The sequence below is a fragment of the Caretta caretta genome, chromosome 2, assembly GCF_965140235.1.
Source record: "Caretta caretta isolate rCarCar2 chromosome 2, rCarCar1.hap1, whole genome shotgun sequence".
NCBI lineage: Eukaryota > Metazoa > Chordata > Testudines > Cheloniidae > Caretta > Caretta caretta.
In genome coordinates this window covers 137,493,697-137,514,988 of record NC_134207.1, presented here as the reverse complement: position 1 = coordinate 137,514,988, position 21,292 = coordinate 137,493,697, and the positions used below count along the sequence as shown (strand labels likewise).

Genomic DNA, 21,292 nt, shown 5'->3' with positions numbered 1-21,292 from the left:
GGCTGAAATTAGACTGCCAAAACCCTTGGAGAGTGGGTTTTGGCCCATTTTCTAAAATGCTCGGGTTATAATTTCTCCTGGAGATGCCACTTCTTATGATCTATGACCAAAGGAAAATTATTAAAAAAGTAAATAGAAGCTGTTTCTGCCATGCAGGAATTGGGGGGATGGTGCACATTAGCTCAAAAACACACTCACAGAAAAAATCTGACCAAGATTGAATGCTCTCTGTCATCCAGCATTCACGATGCCCCATATCTCCTTAGAAATGTGTTAATTCAGTTACTCTTGCAGGGATTGAAAGCCTACAAAGCTGCAAATTTTTTGCTGTGTTAATTTTGTACAGCGAACATATGAAGGAAGAGTTAATGTTTAAGACACCTTAATATGGCACTTGACAACTATTTCCCTTATTGTCTTACCTGAAAAGCTCCTGATTCATATTGTTAACTCCTGCTTAAAAGTTTTGGTTGTAGGGTTTATGCCAATCACTCAGAGTTCTGTCTTTTCAGTCTGTCAGAAAAAAATCTCTTCCATTTTTTCTATTTCCCAAAGACTGGAATAGGTGGGTTATGAGTTGATAAAGCTGAGATTGTTCACCTCTGGGATGTGCTCCTATGGGTAGCCGTGCTCAGTGATGGTTAATGTTGTTTCTTTGTTCTTGTCTAGACTAGGAAAAAAGGTGTGGGTATTAATTAGCTAAAGTGCTAAGCAGCTCAGCAAGTTTTAGAGGCAGCACGCTAAACTTATAAAATCTGTCTGTGCTAGCTAATGTGTTCTAATACACACACCTTTTTATTCTAGTCCAGATAAGACCTTAAGACAGTGGTTCTCAACCTATTTACCATTGTGGGCCACATATGCAGCTCTCTATGTGTTATGTGGGCCTCATCCACACAATACTGCCTGTATGACCCTGAGGATGTCACATAGGCCGCAGCTGTGTGCTGATTGGGCTGCGGGTTGAGAACCACTGCCTTAAGAGTATGTATTCACAGCACATGAAGCCTGGGCTCCGAATCAGGTTGAAACCCAAACCCCTTTCAGTACACACACACACGTACACACACACACACACACACACCCCTGACTAGGGCAGGAACCCTTCTGGACTTGGGCCAGTGTCTGAAGACCAAGTACTGCAGATTCAAGGATGTCAACAGAACTTTTTGGGAACTCACTGTCCTCCTGCCTCTTTTATGAGAAATTCATCCAGGTACTGGCAACTGTGGTGTGCACTGAGCACACAATGGTGCGTGACTGTGCTGAGCGGGGGGACAGCCCTTGGGAGCAGCCCGCTCTAGAATCTGATAAGTTTCTGCTGCCATGTTTGTTAGTATACGGAAGGGAGGAATGTCTATTACTTTATGAATATCAGTCAGGGTTTGGACGTACTTCTGTTCATGGCAGAACCCACGCCCTTCCCTTAGCTCCCCCCGCTTTCCTCCCATCACCACTTGGGATTCAAAATGGATACCGTAAAATGAGTAAGAAAGTTGAGCGGTTATCATAAAATTTTTACTAGTTAATGGCTGTTATCAGGATGCATCGGGGCCCCACAATTAACCTCACGTACTCTTCCCATCTAATACAGTGCATCTTATAAATTGGCCACGCCCATACTGTTCTGTAAACTGAGTCCCCCAAAAAGCTGGCTGTTATGAGTCCAAACAAAATGCCAGTGTGTATTTTGGTCCATAGCTGGCTTAAATAGGAGTCCAAATTACAGCAGATGGTAGCTGTCTGTGTTAGGAGTCCCCATGGGCTGGCAGTCATTGGGGTCTATGCATGGACACAAGATGCTTGTAAGGAGGATGTACTGTGTCTCCATGCTAAATCAGCACCTTATTGATTTTGCTACAAATTTTCACCCATTGCTGGTTGGTGATTAAAACCAACTTCTCACTGAGTAGGAACTCCAGATGATTGATTTCTTTCCAGGGCTGGGTATACTTATCAGGGCTGCCTCTCGAACTCAAGAGTAAGGCTAAGATTTTGTCACTGCTATTTTTAGTAAATGTCACGGACAGGTCAGGGGCAATAACCAAAAATTCATGGAAGCCTGTGACCTGTCCCTGACTTTTATTAAAAATAACTATGACAAAATGGGGAAGGAGGAGGGTCCAGCACCCACTGCTGCTGGGACTCCAGAGTTCAGCGTGGGGTCCCCCCTGCCTCCAGCAGCACCTTGGAGCTGTGGGTTCTGCCCACAGTGTCTTCGGCAATAGCTTGTAACTGTGGGGTCCCCCTGCGGCAGCAGCTCCAAGCTGCGGGGGTCCCTGCTGCCTACAGCGGTGGCTCCGAGCTGCCAGGGGGACCCGATTGCCCATGCCGGCTGGGAGCTGCAGGGGGTCCCCCGTCAGCTGACGGGTCCATCACTGCCACCCTGGGGCTGAAGCAAAAATATCACGGAGGTCTCTGGAAGTCACAGATTTGGTGACTTCCATGACCTCCGTGACAAAATCTTAGCCTTACTCTTGAGCCCCTCCATATGTTGGGCACTAGAAGCTTAAACAGATCTTAGCATAGGCTGTCCTCTCTTGGCTTGGAACGAAGTTCACATTTCCACTCAGGGACTTCCAGAATATCAATGTTTTCCAGAGCTTGCCCTGCCTGAAAGGACTGAAAAATCCATGGCCAGTAAGTAGACCACTTATAAGTTCTCCCTCCCAATCATGGAAAAACGAAAGGAAAATAGATTAATTGTTTTATGTATTTCTTGCCATGATGTATGATGGCTTTCAGTGCTGATCCAGAGGAGATCGTCAATGGCCAGTGTTTTTTGTGTGAATAATAAACAGTCCATTGATGAAAGTAACATCTTTTGACCTTGAATTAAAGCAGGAACCCCCCCACCCCCACCCCAAGATCCTTCCACCTCTGTAGGGCAAATACATGGCACTAGGAGCCTGGGGGAGTGGACCTACCTTCTGCTGGCAAGCAGAAAATCTGAGATGAGCTGGTGGAAGAGATTCTAGATAGAATGAATCAGCAGATAGAGTTCCAGAAGCACCCAATGAAATATCAGAAGGATAAGGATGAGAGAAGAGTGGAAAAAGAGAGACGATGCACAGCGTGAGCAAGGATTGGCAGATAGATCAATGGAGCATGCCTTGAGGTTGAAGAAGGAAGACAGTGCAGCAGAAGGAACAGTTCGAGCTATTACTTTTACTCATGGCTACCACACTGCAGCTTCTATTGCCACTTCCAGCTTTAGCTCCATGCCCTGAATTCCCTCCACACTATTGTGTCCTGCAGACTGTGTATCAGTTCAGCAGTTGGCTGGATCATGTCACAAGCAATGAACAGTAGCACGTGGAATGGGCAGGTGTACCCTCTGGATTCGTCCATTCAAGTCTAGTTGCAGCCCACATGTGTAAAATACACCAGAAAGTCAAGGAGAGGCCACCCAGGAATAGTTGGCCATGTCATTTGGTAACATGCACCTTTCACTGTTCTTGCACATAACTTGGTTATTGTGTTGTACGTTCTGAGGGCAGCTGGTCTGCTTTTCTGTTTCTTATATTGGTATCTTAATACATGTATTAAATAGTCTTGCTGCTTTAGCCTTGTGTGGAATTCAAGTTTTATTAGATGTAATGTTAAGTGGCAAACATTAATAAAGGTCATCACATGCCCATTCTCAGTAAATTTCACAATAAAATTTTACAAACGTCAGAGTAATCCATAGATTACTGGCCAATAGTCATAAAATGTATAACATCTCCATACATTTCATGAAAGTGTTTCCAGAATTCATATTACCAACACACTTAAAAATAAAAAAATAAAAATAAAAATCCCACAGCTGCCTTTCACTTAAAATAACACTTAATTCCCCCTTATGCATGGCATCATGCAAACCTGGTATGTGGGCACACAAAGCATCCCTAATTTCTGTGGGACATCTGGATCCCGCACCCATTATGACAGATGCACTGTCTGGCCGTGTATGCCAGTGCAGAAATCCAGGAGTGTCCTGAGTCTACTAGAAGAGGTTTCCCCTTATCCTCCCAGACATTGTGCAGTAACATATGTAGTGCCTACCAACTTTCAGTACTTCACAGGCCTGATCACCTCTCAAACCTCTGCCACAACAACTCGCACAGTGACTTGCCAATTCTAAGCTGGCTAGCCATAGACCTGTATTAGGCTGGGGTATTAGCTTCCAGATGGCTATGGTGACCTGCTTCTGGACTGGCTTGGCTGCCCTCATGTCGGTGTACTGGCACTGGAGGATGGGGCAAGCTGATTGCATACCTCCAGGAGCATCTGTTTCTTCATGTGAAAGGACTGTGCTTTGCTAGTCACTCCAAGTCTGTTTGATGATGTGAACCCACCAGTCTGTGCTGTGGCCCTGCTCCAGAAGCTCTGGTCTACATAGAGGGAGCCTTTGGCTAAGGCAACAGGCATGAGCAGCATCAGCTGGGTCATGGTTGGCATGTCAGTACCCCCTTCTGAGAGGTGCCTTTGGCAGCTCACAAACTGCTACTTTAATGTCCACCAGCATCTTGCAGACGCTCTGCCTGATTCATGAACTAGGATTGTCAGCATGAGGTGGAAAAGTTTTTCCGCTGAGTCGGAATCCATGTGGATGGCTTTGACTGCTGGGAGCATGCAGACTCAAAATGGCTTGGTTCGATGTGTTGGTGGGCTAAAACCATGCAAAATACTTCCTGTCAACTTCACAGACAAGTTCTCCCATAACCAAGCACAGAGCAGCTTAACCTAGCTAGAGAGCTAGGAACTCTGGGACATGATGCTAAACACCCACAGAAGCTGAAGTTCTGACTTGGGTCTGCATAGAGCAGTTTGGATGTGCCAGCATGGTTGTAAGGTCTGAGTTTCCAATGGACCCCCAAATGCAGGCTTAGAAACACCAAGTCTGCAGGTGTGGCTCACGCAGACCTGAGATTATTCCTTCTAAATATTCAACCTCTTTGCTCAGGTATGTCTGGACTGCCCTCACGTTGAAGCTGCCACGCTCTTGGCTCTTCTTGCTCCTGGCTCCTGACATGCAACCCAGCCACTTACAATATATTCTGTGTTCCCAGCTCATGGAGAAACGGAGAACTGAAGTTACTAGTGTTGCTTTGGTAACCTACATATTATTAAGGCTGATATTTTCAATTTGGCAGCACTTTTGGTTCCTGCCTGTGTTCTTTCATCAAGGAATCCTTTTCACCCAGCTCGGAGAGCAGGTGGTCTCTTCAGTTTAGAATTATGGAGGAGTTGATGATCACAGCAGGGAATCAAGCTCTGCATCTGTTTTGCCGTGCTGCTTGTTCTCTGTAGGGCTTCACTTTCCACCGGCAAAAAACTGAACGGCTCCCCAGCATCAAATATATATATATATACACATTGCATGCAAAAAAATCTATGTGAATGTTAATTCTGTTAACACACACACGGCAATTAAAAAGTGAAGGAAATACAGCATTAACTCATCTACACCTTGAATGCTGTATTTGAAGTCACGCTTAACAATGTAACCAATAATTCAAGATACATCAGTTGCACCAACTTCTCGCTTAGATGGTGGTTGGGAGTGTAACTTGCATTTCCTGCATTTATGTTGAATTAAAAAACCTTGGCATTGTCATAATGTAGGATTTTGTGACTATTGTATTTAAGACAAAAATGGAGGAAGTTGTGATCGTGTACTTGAACATTTATATTTTGTATGAATGCCTAGGCTTTAAGCTGCACTGCTGTAATACAAATAAAACGTGGCTATGACTGCAGGCAATTACATAATGAAAATTATATTTTTGAGCAGGTATAGAAGTAGGCTTCTAATAGCTTGTCTTAATTTTTTTTTTTTTAATTTAGCAAGCCAGCATTGAGAAGATTAGCAACACGAAAAGGTAGATGTTTTATCATGCAGTCTGTCTTCGTGCATTACCTTCAAACTTCAAGTAAAGATTTTTCCTCTGGCCCTAATTTAATGGAGCAGATTTTGCTGCAACTAGAGTATGGGGTGATAAAATCTTTGGGCTGAGATTGTTCGTTTGAGAAAGCTTTGAGATGGTTAACACTGAAATTAACAAAGTAGCAAAAATAAACTGCAACTTCAGGTTTCATTATTGTAGGGTCTGGGTCTCTTGTAAAACGCGAAATCACATGTTCCTTGTTTATAGCTTGTCATTGCATTGTAAATGAGTGATCTTGTTGTTGTTTTTCTTATAGATGTTTGACTGGATCACACACAACAAAGGTCTGTTTCTGAATAGTTACACAGAGATTGGAACCAGTCACCCCCACGCTATGGAGCTGCAGACGCAGCACAATCACTTTGCCATGAACTGTATGGTAAGAAACATGACTTGCAAAACAGTTTCTTGCACAGCTGTTGGATTTTATGGAAACATTTACAGTCTCTGACCAAAATCAGGACCATGTTTCTGTGCAAATGCACAGTGAGAGACGGTCTGTGCTCCAAAGAGTTTAGAATCTGAAGAAAGGATGAGAGGGGAAATAGACATAGCAGCAATGTGATTTTACCAAAGTCACACAGTTCAGTGGCAGACCTATGATAGAATCCAGGTCTTCGGACTCCAAGTCCCCCAGTATCCTATCCATTAGACCACATGTCAGTATTGGTGAAAGTACAGCATACGGATAATGAATAGTTCTTTGGCAACTACTAGCAAGTATTTCAGTAGTGGATTCTCAAGTATTGCTTTAGAAATTGCTAGCAACTTCAGAGAAAACATGTAGGGCTTTAAATGAAGAATGATGCTAGATGGGCTCACAATGTGGGCAGAATTAGTTATATGAAAACCCATAAATTGACTCCAGCTTATGCTTGAATACTTATGAGAAATTTCACTATTCAATAAAAGAGCCTGTCAGCTCAGTATTCACAATCCTCCATTTTTAAAAGGGATCATTTATCATTCTGACATAACAGAATGAAGTTGAAATAAATGTTTTCTCATGGAATTGGTACTTTCTATCTTTCAGTGTGGACAAAAATGGATGTTTTTTTAAAAAAAAAAAAAAAGATTTTTTAAAAGTTTTAAATTAAATACAGGTTTGTTTTTAAAATAAACCTATGTTAAAGCCTAAACTATTTTAAATTGAATAAAAAATAATAATTAGTACATGTTTGCCTGCCAAGTTTTAAAACAAGTCAGACCACTGAATTGGTGTCAGTTATTGGCTAAGCATCTGGAACCAGAGTTTAAAGTGCTAAACCAGCGAAACATCAGGAACCATTTCTGCAGCAACAGAGAGACTATTTTCTTGATTTCAGTTTCTTCAGCTAGTTCAGTTCAATCACTAATTCAAAGCTAAGAAACCACTTGGCAGTTGAAAAACCAGGAAAGCTTGTTTTCATCTTCAGAGTTATGGATTAAAAAGTAGGTATGAGAGGGTGAGATCTAGTCGTTCTAAAATGTAGGTAGGGCATGGTGTCCAGAAAGTTTTCAGAGTAGCAGCCGTGTTAGTCTGTATCTGCAAAAAGAACAGGAGGACTTGTGGCACCTTAGAGACTAACCAGTTTATTTGAGCATAAGTGTTCATGAGCTACAGCCCACTTCATTGGATGCATAGAATGGAACATATAGTAAGAAGATATATGTACACACATACAGAGAAGGTGGAAGTTGCCATACAAACTGTAAGAGGCTCATTAATTGAGAAGAGCTATTATCAGCCAGAGAAAAAAACTTTTGTAGTGATAATCAAGATGGCCCATTCAGACAGTTGACAAGAAGGTGTGAGGGTACTTAACATAGGGAAATAGATTCAATATGTGTCCAGAAACAATCCATTTGGATCACTAACTAAAGATACTTGCTTTGTGTAATAGATAGCTAATTTAAATGCCAAACATGCTAATATAAACTGCAAAACTTTTTTCTTGTGTATCCAGCACTTTAAAGATCATTTTACTTAATTTATCAAATAAAACTCTGTTTTGGTGTATTTTATTTGAATTTCCGTCCAAATAGAGCTCAACACAAAATAATCTGGTAAATAAGAAATGAATCATTCACTGTTTTCTAACATCATAAACATGTAAACATTGAGAATCTGCATAAATGTAGGTTTCAGAGGAACAGCCGTGTTAGTCTGTATTTGCAAAAAGAAAAGGAGTACTTGTGGCACCTTAGTTGGTTAGTCTCTAAGGTGCCACAAGTACTCCTTTTCTTTTTGCATAAATGTAAGTTGCTATGTAATTGTTTAATCAAATGAATATAGATATAGTGTATCGTCCTTCTTAGCAAAAAAACCTCCACCAGATTTTGTGGAAAGCCTATATTTAGCTGCAGGTCAACATGTTTTAATTATTACCACCCAATGCAAATCTGTCTTTCTTTAGGAAATACCTAAATAGTACAAATTCAAAACTAGATTAAAACAATTGATTTAAATCCGTTTCCTGCTTGCTAATAAATCATTTTAAATTGGTGATTTAAGTTTCTTTGACTTAAAATCAGTCCACCCTTTTCAGGACCAGCTATTCAATGTAAACTTCCAAGTGTAGGCAAGTACAAAGGGGTAGAAAAAATAAATCTATGTATACTTTTATATTGTAAATTTGATGAACTTTTTCAAAAACAAGTGTGATGCTATTAAGAAGTCACACAGTTTGAACCATGAAGAGAAAACAAATTATTGAATATCTGCTCATTCGGAGATCATCATCCGTTTTATGTACTGAATGAGGCAGGGGTCCTGTGGAAAAATTAGTATGTGATCATGTAATAAAAGACTCTGTAAGAGGGGTGGCCAAACTTACTGATCCTCTGAGCTGCATATGACAACCTTCAGAAGTTGGAGAGCTGGGGCACCTGTCGGGGCTCGGGGCTGAAGCCCTGCACCTGCTGAAGCCCTGAGACTCCCGTCCCCATTGCTCAGAACCAGAGGTGACGCATGAGGGGGGGCACACGGAGTCATGCGCCACCCCAGATTTTTGCCAGGATTTGCTGACCCTACTCGGTCACATGATGCCGCAAAGCTGCTGGAGCCAGCAAGCTGGGAGCTGTGGCTGTGGGGAGAGGCAGCAGCAAACAGCTGGGAGCTCTGTGGGTGGTGGTGGTGCGGGGGCTGCTGCCTCTCACCACGGAGCTAAAGGCAGTGGCCCCTTCCTGCAGCTTCCAGCTGTTTGCCGCTACCTCTCCATGCGGAGCTAACACCTGGGATCTGCAGGGAGGGGCCACTGATGGTAAGAGGAGGTTGTGACTCAAGCTGTTGAGGGAGGGGCAAACCTTTTAAATTATGCCTCCCCCAGCAGGCACCAGTCGTCTCTAGCAGAAGAAACTAGCCCCACTGCCCTGCGCCAGGGCAGAAGCCCCAATCTCCCCCTCCCCCTCTGACAGGGGGAGAATGGCGGGGGAGGCTCCACAAGCCACATTTTAACTGTTAAAGAGCCACATGTGGCTCACGAGCTGCGGTTTGGCCACCCCTGCTATATAACTTCAATTTATGCATCTGCACAAGGGGGCCAAATTAAGATTGCACAAGCAACCTTAATTCTGGTATATCTGAACTTCTGACTTTGCTGACAGGAGAGGAATGTTGGCTATTGGTTATTTTGGGTTCTACTCCAGGCTCGGTAGGCAAGTCTTCTCTAGTGGTTAGCGATTTTGCCTCAGCCCATTCCAGCCTGTCCCACTAGTGATCCCTACCCTACAGGCATGCATACCCTCTGAATTAGAGACAGGAGGTTTCCTCTTCCCTGTTGCTTGGGTGCCAGAGTGGTGGGGGTTGGCAGTAAGCACAGGAGAGAATCTCCCTGCTGTCAGTTCTGGTGTCACTACAGCTGGGAGAAGCAATTGCAGGAGAAGCCCTGCCTGGCTTCTGCAGCCCTGGGCTGGAGCACATTCAGTGAAGATTAAATCTTTTGTGAATTTAGCTGCCAAAGTTCACAAAGCCTATATAAAACATGTGCAAACTGTTGTTTTTCAAATCTTACACATGCGCCAACTTTGGATGTTTTTTCATGGGAACAGCTAGAGTGACCAGATGTGCCGATATTAGGGGCTGTGTCTTATATCTGCAACTATACTCCCTCACCCCGCAAAAAAAAAAAAAAAAAAAAAAGTGTCCCAGTTTTTCACACTTGCTACCTGCTCACCCTAGGAACAGCCAAAGGCACATTCCGGACGCTAGCAAGACACCCGTCACCTGAGCCTTTGCTGGAGGCACAGAGCTTCTCAATGAAACAGCTGAAAGAATTGTTTCAACATGGGCAAAACATGTTTTTCTTTAATCTCACTTTGAGAAATGGCTGAAGCATTGTGGATGAAACATACTATCAAATTCAGCCTGAACAATTAAAGTTGAGCAAAGTTAAAGGCAACTGAAAACAGGGTCCTTTCATGGAAAGTGTCAGACAATCTTAACGAAGCCTATAAAAACTGCAGTCATCAGAAATGTCACATGCTTTGTAAGCAGTAAATTGACAGTCTCGATTTGAAAAAATTGTCAGTAATCATATGCAGCTTACATACATTATGTATTAAATATTCTCACTTAAAAAAAGATGATTGTCTCTCCCTTGCACCAGCCTGCATCTCCCTGACAAAGTAGAGGGGAGGGAGAAAAAGTGATAAAATAGCTGCTAGGTATGTACAGCTTCTGTATATGCAAGAGATTTTGGAGGTGCAAGTTGTTGCTGAATTAAGTTGTAATGGCTCTGTCATCAGTAGGAGTAATCTAAATCCAAATGGGGGGGGAGGGGGGGGAATAGGGCTTGCAAATGGAAGTTTGTCTCATAAATGTTTTTGTCCAGAACCTGATTCATAAACTTTTCTGTCCTTCCTTTTTGAAGATGAAATTTCAGAGCAAATCAGCTGCAGGTTCAACAAGACAATAGAGCCTTCAAACAAACACCCCCCAACCCCCTATAATGCCTGAAAAAACAAGCTTGAACATCACTGAGTTCCCTCTCTGGTAATTGCTTCACTGCTGAATGAGGCATCTCCTGTGTTCAGCCAACAGCCTTAGCCAGAAAAATGGACGGGCATAGCTGGTGCTGTACTTTCTAGTTTTCCATTAATCAGAGTAAGTGCTAGATGGAAGCTTGCTGCCAGAACACAAGCTGGGTCCAGCAGTAGTGAAGAAGCTGTGACCAATGGGATTCTTTGTGGGTCCAGTGAGAAATGCCGAGGAGAGGAACATACACAAGGAGACTGAGTGGGGCCAGCTGAACGTTTTAAGTATGGATAAGAACAAAAAGCAAATTGCTATTTTAAATTGGATATAGTTAACCTTCTGTGTAGTTATGGGTATATGACCTACACTTCATGTGTTTAGTCTGTAGAGGAATAAATTTGACAAGCGCTGAGTCTTTTTCCTTGCAATACAAGAAATAGCACATCTGCATATATTACCCTTTTTCTGTACACTAGTGTTGCCCCTAACTACAGGGTAAACTATTCCAAATGATTCATCTCCAAAGGTGAAAAGAACAAACTAGTCTTCAGTACACTGTATTTAGCATAAGTAAAGCACCTGTCTGAACTCCATTTTAAAATAAAACTACTGAACTTAGATTCTCTTTGAGGATACAGTTGTCAAATGACCCAAGACACACACCACCTTGAAAAAATACAACCGTTGTACATCAGCTAACATTAGCCTCTCATTTGATCACAGTGGGCCCTGGTTTCCCTACTTACATTAAAAGTGTGCAATGGGAAACAAGGCAGTTCCAAACTTTGGGTTTTTTTAGGTGCTGCTGTTGAGCCATGTTGTCGTTCTGCAAAGGGAAAGCCGGAGATATGGAATAAACACAGCACGAATCAAGGGAAGCCTACAGGGCAGGGGGCTTGCAATCACTTGTAGATCAAACCTACAGTCCGCCCAGAGGGCTTTCTCTTGTGTGCATGTTCAGTGTCCGTCTCTGCCTTCAGCAGTAGCAGCACAACTTATTACCAGCCTGTTTACTCTGACCACTTGGGAATCGCTCAAGTGTTAGAGTTTCTTTAAAGAGCAGTGACTCAGTCTTATCAGTATGTGAGACTTACTTGAGTTTAGTGATAATCAGCGTTTTTCTTGAAGCCCTAAGGGTTGAACTTCATAAGGCCCCCTTGTGTCCGGCCCACCTTCAATCAGGGCGGCTCTGTCAGGCGCCCACCTATCTCAGCACCCCTAAGTGGGGCATTGAAAACTAATTTCAACGTTATTCCCAAAGAAAACAAAATGGAGGGGCTGCCCTCCCCCCACCCTCCTGCAGCGTGCAGACCCTCTAGACTTTCTCCCTGGAGGCCCACCTCTTATCTGAGCTACTGACCCCAGGGCTTGCTCCCTGGAGTCCTTTCCCAGTCTGGTTGTTCTCCACAAGCTGGATCCTTCTCCCCAGTTTGCCTCCAGGCCACTTATCCGGGATTTGGACCTGTCTAGGCCCTCTCACAGGAGCTTGCTCCCCTCCTGCCTACCACCCTCTTCCTTCAGTGCCAGTAACAGGAGACAGCCTTCCTCCTGCAGCTCTTCTCTCTAGTTGAGCTCTCCCAGGCTTTTAGGGGAATCATCCAGCTCTTACACAGGGGGTCTGATAATTGATCTAGGCCCTCTGATGCCCAGCAAATCAGGATTAGCAGGGCAGGACAGGTGGAGAGGAAGGGCGGGGTAGCTGATCTGTCACAGGTGAAGCTGAATCAGACTCCTCGTAACGTTCTAGCCAGTCTGTAACACCCCAGCTCCTAGAGTCAGGTGATTGTGAATCTCTGCTTTGAATGATCAAAATTAAGTTTCTAGCTCTCATGTTCGAGGTGAAGAAGCTTGAAAACCACGAACTTTAAAATCACAAAAAACAGAAGGCAAGTAGAAAGAACCCAAAATGCATATGGTTGAAAAAATTGTTTGGGTCTTTAAGCCAATTTAATTATTTTGGGGGTGAGAGGCTTGATTATCTTTTTTCAGCGCGTGGGGTCGAAAACTTTATCAATCATTGATCAGTTACGAAGGCTTCAGTCCACTTTATGTGGAGGAGGAGGGAAGACGTGCTCCATGGCTATGCCCCCTGATTCCATGTGCCCCGTGGGCTGCAGATGCTGGCAGGCATGACAGAAGTAGCTGTGCAAGTGTATGGAGTGGAGGGAGCATGAGGAACACCTTGCACAGCAGTTGTTGCAGCCTCCATTACAAAACTCAGCTTTTTAAAGAGAGCTGTGTTTATGCTGGGGATCCAAACCTTTTCTTTAGGAGTTCACAGCTCGGTGTGCAGCTACAGGCCAGCCTCCTCTTGCAGCAGCATCATCACTGGGCAGGCCCTTGGGAGCCCCTGCGTTAGCTCAGTCACTATGCCTCCACCCTATCCTTAAAGGGGCAGCTCCCATAAATTTGTATAACCATTAACAAAAATATATACAATAATAAAAATACTGAAAAACTATTACTAAAAAATCCCATTATAAATCTATTTCTAAAACATCTGTTCTAGGAATCTCACTCTCTCTCATTGGCCTTTTGTACATCATCTCACTGCCTCTACAACCTTTTTTCTGGGCTTTCCATGGTTTTGCTTTCCTCAGAGCGGTGGACATGATCGTATAGGCCAGTGTTAGTATTGCTTTAAAAATAAATTGGGTAAGAGAAAGCTAAAGCTGAGCGACCTTTGGCTACTGCCAGAGGCGTAGCACACTGCACGCCTGAAAATTAATGTGTGAAGGCACAGTTGTGTGTGTTGGGTTTGACATAGAGTAGACAATTATGGTAAATTGTGGGTTATATCTACGCTACATGGCACTGCAAGTGGGCCATTGTAGCACCCTAGTGCAGACGCTTCCTACCTCGATGGAAGTGTGTTTTCCATCAATATAGTTAATCCACCTCTCTGAGAGGCGATAGATAGGTCGACAGAAGAATTCTTCTGTAACCTAGCTGTGTCTACACCAGGGGTGGGAAAACTTTTTGGCCCGAGGGCCACATCGGCGTTGCAAAGCTGTATGGAGGGCTGGGTAGGGAAGGCTGTGTCTCCCAAAACAGCCTGGCTCCCGCCCCCTATCCAACCCCTCCCACTTCCCGCCCCCTGACTGCCCCCCTCAGAACCCCTGACCCATCCAATCCCTTGTCCCCTGACTGCCCCATCCTGAGACCCCCTGACCCTAACTGCTCTCCCGGGACCCCACCCCCTATCCAACCCCCCCTGCTCCCTGTCCGCTGACTGCCCCGACCCCTATCCACACCCCTGCCCTCAGACAGGGACTCCTACCCTTATCCAACCCTCCCGTTCCCCGTCCCCTGACCGCACCCATCCCCCCGCCCCCAGAACCTCCGCCCCATCCAACCGCCCCCTGCTCCCTGTCTGCTGACTTACCCCTGGGCCCCCCCTGCCCCTTATCCAACCCCCCGGCCCCAGGCCCCTTACCATGCCGCTCAGAGCAGCATGTCTGGCAGCCGTGCCGCTTGGCCGGAGCCAGACGCGCTGCCCTGCAGGAGTGTGCAGCCTTGCCACCCAGAGTGCTGCAGGGGAGCGGGGACAGCCGGGGAGGGGCCAGGGGCTAGCCTCCCGGGCCGGAAGCTCAAGGGTCAGGCAGGATGGTCCCGCGGGCTGTAGTTTGCTCATATCTGGTCTACACTGAGGGTTAGGTCAACCTAACTGTGGCTCTCAGGGTGCAAAATCTTTCATAGCCCTGAGCCACGTGGCTAGGTTAATCTAATTTTTAAGTGTGGACCAGCCCTTAATCTCAGGTTTTGTTTTCCCCATAGATAATGTTAAAAGCTATACTTCCTTATCCTCTTTGCCCTGGGAGTTAACTGACCCGTGACCGGCTAACATATATTTTAGTTAAGGAATTCTGGATTCCTATTGTCAAAGCATGGTATCTATCAGGTGTGTGTGTGTGGGTATGTGTATATACATATACACACTAGCCTGTTTCAGAATCAGTAAAATCTGTAGTAGTCAAACACTGTCAGTTTTGTCTGTGAACTGTGAGTCTTAGAACTAAGCGCCCTTACGGATTTTTGGAAGCTTTAATCTAAAGCACGGAGGCTGCACTACAGACTCCAGTGGGTCAACAGTTAACTTGGAGCAGAGAGAAGGTACTAGGGTAGAATCTGTTTAAATCCCACCTCAGGGGCTGGTATGAACGAAAACATTAAGCGGGTCAGATGAGGTAAAGAGTGTTTAAGAACTGAAAACCTCTGGGTTTTTTTTTTCTTCCCCCTATTAAAGATACCTTTTTCAGTCTCAAGTTTTTTACTTGTAACATTTCTTTAATTTACAAACCTGTCACCTTAGACTGATTGATAAGCTACATCTTGAATTTTAAACTCCTGTAAGATTCTTTGAGTCTCCAACAAACAAGAGCTGCACTGTTAGTTTTAAACTGCAGTCTTTGTCAGATCACTTTGACATGCAGTGATTTTTCAAAAGACTAAATGCTAACGCATAATTGGAATAGACGCACCTAGGTGTCTCTGTAGACTTCATTACTTTTGTATTCTAGTTTCCCAGGGAGGGGTTTTTGTAAAGCATTTCTAGACTAAAGAGTCCAGTTTTCTTTTCCATAATGCAACAGGGAGTACTGGTTGGATACTGCAGGTAACTTAAATAATTACTAATGAGGGACTATAAAACTGTTGACATTGCCCAGTTTTCACTTGTCTGGGCAGTGCCTAGTACAGTGGATCATTGATCCCTGATTGGAACTTCTGCATGCTATCTCAGATGAGTAATTAGTAATTTACCACAAAAGAGAAGTAAGGATTCAGTGATAATAGTCCTAGTGACATACTTTTAAGGAAGAAAGAAAAGGAGTACTTGTGGCACCTTAGAGACCAACCAATTTATTTGAGCATAAGCTTTCGTGAGCTACAGCTCACTTCATCGGATGCATACTGTGGAAACTGCAGAAGACATTATATACACAGAGACCATGAAACAATACCTCCTCCCACCCCAGTCTCCTGCTGGTAATAGCTTATCTAAAGTGATCACTCTCCTTACAATGTGTATGATAATCAAGTTGGGCCATTTCCAGCACAAATCCAGGTTTTCTCACCCTCCGCCCGCCCGCCCCCCCCCCCCCCTCCAAACTCACTCTCCTGCTGGTAATAGCCCATCCAAAGTGACCACTCTCTTTACAATGTGTATGAAAATCAAGGTGGGCCATTTCCAGCACAAATCCAGGTTTTCTCATCCCCAACCCCCATACACACACAACTCACTCTCCTGCTGGTAATAGTTCATCCAAAGTGACCACTCTCCCTACAATGTGCATGATAATCAAGGTGGGCCATTTCCAGCATAAATCCAAGTTTAACCAGAACGTCTCGGGGGGGGGGGGGTAGGAAAAAACAAGGGGAAAGAGGCTACCTTGCATAATGACTTAGCCACTCCCAGTCTCTATTTAAGCCTAAATTAATAGTATCCAATTTGCAAATGAATTCCAATTCAGCAGTTTCTCGCTGGAGTCTGGATTTGAAGTTTTTTTGTTTTAAGATAGCGACCTTCATGTCTGTAATTGCGTGACCAGAGAGATTGAAGTGTTCTCTGACTGGTTTATGAATGTTATAATTCTTGACATCTGATTTGTGTCCATTTATTCTTTTACGTAGAGACTGTCCAGTTTGACCAATGTAAATGGCAGAGAGGCATTGCTGGCACATGACGGCATATATCACATTGGTGGATGTGCAGGTGAACGAGCCTCTGATAGTGTGGCTGATGTTATTAGGCCCTGTGATGGTGTCCCCTGAATAGATATGTGGGCACAGTTGGCAACGGGCTTTGTTGCAAGGATAGGTTCCTGGGTTAGTGGTTCTGTTGTGTGGTATGTGGTTGTTGGTGAGTATTTGCTTCAGGTTGCGGGGCTGTCTGTAGGCAAGGACTGGCCTGTCTCCCAAGATTTGTGAGCGTGTTGGGTCATCCTTCAGGATAGGTTGTAGATCCTTAATAATGCGTTGGAGGGGTTTTAGTTGGGGGCTGAAGGTGACGGCTAGTGGCGTTCTGTTATTTTCTTTGTTATGCCTGTCCTGTAGTAGGTGACTTCTGGGAACTCTTCTGGCTCTATCAATCTCTTTCTTCACTTCCGCAGGTGGGTATTGTAGTTGTAAGAATGCTTGATAGAGATCTTGTAGATGTTTGTCTCTGTCTGAGGGGTTGGAGCAAATGCGGTTGTATCGCAGAGCTTGGCTGTAGACGATGGATCGTGTGGTGTGGTCAGGGTGAAAGCTGGAGGCATGTAGGTAGGAATAGCGGTCAGTAGGTTTCCGGTATAGGGTGGTGTTTATGTCACCATTGTTTATTAGCACTGTAGTGTCCAGGAAGTGGATCTCTTGTGTGGACTGGACCAGGCTGAGGTTGATGGTGGGATGGAAATTGTTGAAATCATGGTGGAATTGGTCAAACTGGACAGTCTCTACGTAAAAGAATAAATGGACACAAATCAGATGTCAAGAATTATAACATTCATAAACCAGTCAGAGAACACTTCAATCTCTCTGGTCACGCAATTACAGACATGAAGGTCGCTATCTTAAAACAAAAAAACTTCAAATCCAGACTCCAGCGAGAAACTGCTGAATTGGAATTCATTTGCAAATTGGATACTATTAATTTAGGCTTAAATAGAGACTGGGAGTGGCTAAGTCATTATGCAAGGTAGCCTCTTTCCCCTTGTTTTTTCCTACCCCCCCCCCCCCCCCCCCGAGACGTTCTGGTTAAACTTGGATTTATGCTGGAAATGGCCCACCTTGATTATCATACACATTGTAAGGAGAGTGGTCACTTTGAATGAGCTACTTTGGATGAGCTATTACCAGCAGGAGAGTGAGTTTGTGTGTGTGTGTGTGGGGGGTTGTTGAGAAAACCTGGATTTGTGCTGGAAATGGCCCACCTTGATTATCATGCACATTGTAGGGAGAGTGGTCACTTTGGATGAACTATTACCAGCAGGAGAGTGAGTTTGTATGTGTTTGGGGGTGGGGGATGAGAAAACCTGGATTTGTGCTGGAAATGGCCCACCTTGATTATCAGACACATTGTAAGGAGAGTGGTCACTTTGGAGAAGCTATTACCAAGCGGGAGAGTGGGGTGGGAGGAGGTATTGTTTTATGGTCTCTGTGTATATAATGTCTTCTGCAGTTTCCACAGTATGCATCCGATGAAGTGAGCTGTAGCTCACGAAAGCGTATGCTCAAATAAATTGGTTAGTCTCTAAGGTGCCACAAGTACTCCTTTTCTTTTTGTGAATACAGACTAACACGGCTGTTACTCTGATACTTTTAAGGATGTCTCTTTTTGTGTATCATACCAAATGTGCACTCCCTATATGCAGAATAGCAGCTCCTGTTTCAGAACCTGTTTACTAAACCAGCATTTTATAAAGGGCTTGGGAATATGTGGGTGAAAAAGGAAACCTTTAATGCTTTTGCCGGTTTGTTTCTATTAAGTGCTACAGAGAAGCTGAGGTAAACTGGCAGGCTGTCACCCATATTTCCCATGTATACTTGCCTTCCACTGAAATCAGCCACATGCCAAAGGATGACACATGCTGCTATAGCCGGCCTGTGCCTTAGCTTGTTTATCTGTATTTGCTGGCCTTTGCCACGTTGAACAATAAATTTTTTTATATAGCCTGTAAGAGAGAAATTCTGGTATTTCCAGACCTTGCAGAACCTCTGTCAGGTATTTTGAAGTTTAAAGAGGAAATGCCATTCTATTAAAGTGTGCTCTGAGTAAAGAAGGTTGTAAATGAGATGTACTTTTATACAAACTGCTGCCCTTATACTTGTTTTTTTGTTGCTGGTTTTTTTGCTGCCCTTTTGTGCTGCTCCATAGCATTCATGAGCTTTACACTTCTGCAATGCAGTGGAATAATCTGAAAAACACAGCGAAGTTGTACCTCTTTCCTCCCCGACTTCCTAAAGAGTTGATTAGCATTTGGAAGCTCCGGATTCATTGCATTAGTTGTCATTTAAAATGACCGATTAAACAATTATTATTTCTTAGTAAAGTTCTTGATGATCATTGGCCTACAATTATTGCCTATTTACTTGCAGTCAGCTAATGGCACCCATCAACTAATGGGATAATTAAGAAGAAATCCCTGGATGGGGCAGTAGAAAAAGAGAGCACTCGATTCAATTCAAGAAATACCTGTTGGTTCTCGAACGGCATGACACTTTTACTTTGCGTATAGGTGTTAAAAAGATAGTTGACCATATGATTTCACTGAATGCATCTGTCAGTCCCTCTCTATCTGTATCCAAGGTTCAGTTAACAGTCTTCCTATGGTAGCCAGTTGATATTTGAGGGGTTTGTCATCCTCCAGTTCTTCCTTTTTGTCATTCTTCTTTCTCTGATCTGAATTGCTGCTGCTTTCTGTCATAGGAACCAGCTTCTAGATACTGAGATTTAAATCTTTAGTAGACTTCTCAAATAGTGGTGGGTGCTGTAATGGAGGAAAAAATAAAATACTGAGTGAGACTGCTGTTCATTTGTGTTCTGGCAGTGTGCATTTGCACACTTTTTAGTACCTTTCATTCTAAAGCTTCAGAGAACAAAGTAGTGTAAATACAGTGATAAGGAATATTTCTTTGACACCCATAGATGAGCCATTCACGCTGGAAGCCTTAGATTTGGTTACCCATATCATTGCTTTGGCTTCTGTAATTACTCACATTTACGGTGGTAAAAATTTCAGTCCTTCAAGCCCAGCTGATGCCATAAGATTAGCTGACTTCTTGTTGTGGTGGGTTATACGGATTAGATGTACACTTCATATAGTAATAGAATATTTCCTTCTTTTCAGTTTCTCAGTATGGAGAAAGGGAAGGGATTTTCAGTTTTCACTATACTTAACATAATTTCCCATTACTCAGCCAAGCCCCATTGTCAGGTGTTTTAACAGGCTTTTTATCATATAGTCCACATGCCAGAGAATCAAATTGAACTTACTTCAATAAGATAGTTCAGATAACAGATAGAGTTCTCCTGTGTTTCTCCAATCATATATACTGCTGCTTCAAAGAGGAAGAGACAAAGCCAGGTTAGATTTTGTTTTGTTATACACTTTATTTCCAGATCTGATGCATTGTGATTTCAGTTAGTAAAGGTATCAAATCACAGAGTATTAGAGAGTGCTACCTTTTTTCCGCACTGATCTGTGATGATTTTCAAAAAGCGCAGAAGGCTGGAAAGTGGAACTCACGTGGACAGAATACAGAGAACCTGGTGATTTTAAAAAGTTCTACTCCTCACGAGCATTGTGTGTATTAGTGCTTGCTGGAACTTCAGGTAGTTTTTACTACAGGTGTGATGGTTCTCGGGGCACCTCGGACTGAGAGTCACTTTATTACCCCCTGCTTCTTATGAGAGGGAGTCTCAACTCAGTAACACCATGAGCCTTTTAGCCACTCAAGCACTCTCCTCTGGGCTATACCAGCCCTTACTTCACCTTGCAGGTTAACAATAGGTGCAGTCCAAGCCCCGAGTCCTTTTTGAATTGTTCCCCTGTGGTATCCAGCCCCTGACACATGCTACTCGTAGAAATTCCAGATACTTAGCATGCAAAGTACCCCAATTTACCAGTTTAACATTAAACCTCCACTTCTGTAAACCACACAGCACTTGCAAGCACTTATGATAAAGCAAAATCAGGCTCATTTAAGAAAGGGCAAAGAATTAATTGGAAGTGGGAGAAAGTGATGAAAGCAAATGGTTACAGTACAAAACAAAATCCTAAAATGTGAACCTGGATCTACAATTATTAATAGTTAAATTTCCTATATAATAAAGTAGGCTTTCCCCCCAAAGTTCAGTCCATTGCAGACCTAGCTGGTTTCACAAAAAACAGAATCCAAACGATCACTCCTTAAGGGGTTTCCTCAGTGAATGGATACGGTGTCCTTCCCTACACACTGTTCTACTGAAAGAACCTTTTGTCTTTATTCATAGCCAAGGCGATCTCCTGCCTGCTATAATGTTCCTTTTCACCTCCAAGTGGTTTCTGTCGTTGGCAGTTGTCTCTGATAGTTTTCTGTTGAATATTCTGGGATGTGGCAAGGGTAAACAAGAGAACCTTGCATTACCTTGCCAGCTGATAGCAGGGATGGTGAGTGGGGGGTGGGGAACAACTCTCTCTTGCTTGAATGGGTCATCATTGAAACACATTACTTCCTGGTGACTAATTTCTACTTCAGATGCATAAGCAGACTTTCAATATAAATACATTATTCCTTAAATATTACCCATAAGTAAGTATATCTTATAAATCTTGGTAAGTTACGAGCTTTCTGTAGGTAACTTACATGTTCTTCATGGATAAATATCTGGTCAGACGTGTGGTGTAGTGAGTTTGTCAGGTCTGAGGTAAGAGCTGTTTGCAAA

At 43.6% G+C, this 21,292-nt stretch overlaps 1 protein-coding gene across 3 annotated transcripts in view; it reads left to right on the top strand.

Annotated features, from left to right (window-relative positions):
* The window catches only part of TRIO (trio Rho guanine nucleotide exchange factor), a 400,776-nt gene that overhangs the window by 140,740 nt on the left and 238,744 nt on the right, over positions 1 to 21,292 (top strand). For all 3 annotated transcript variants that reach the window (XM_048839610.2, XM_048839611.2, XM_048839612.2), the window contains exon 6: positions 6,190 to 6,312. In XM_048839610.2, coding sequence (XP_048695567.2) covers positions 6,190 to 6,312 — 123 coding nt within the window. The remainder of the gene's footprint in view (positions 1 to 6,189; positions 6,313 to 21,292) is intronic.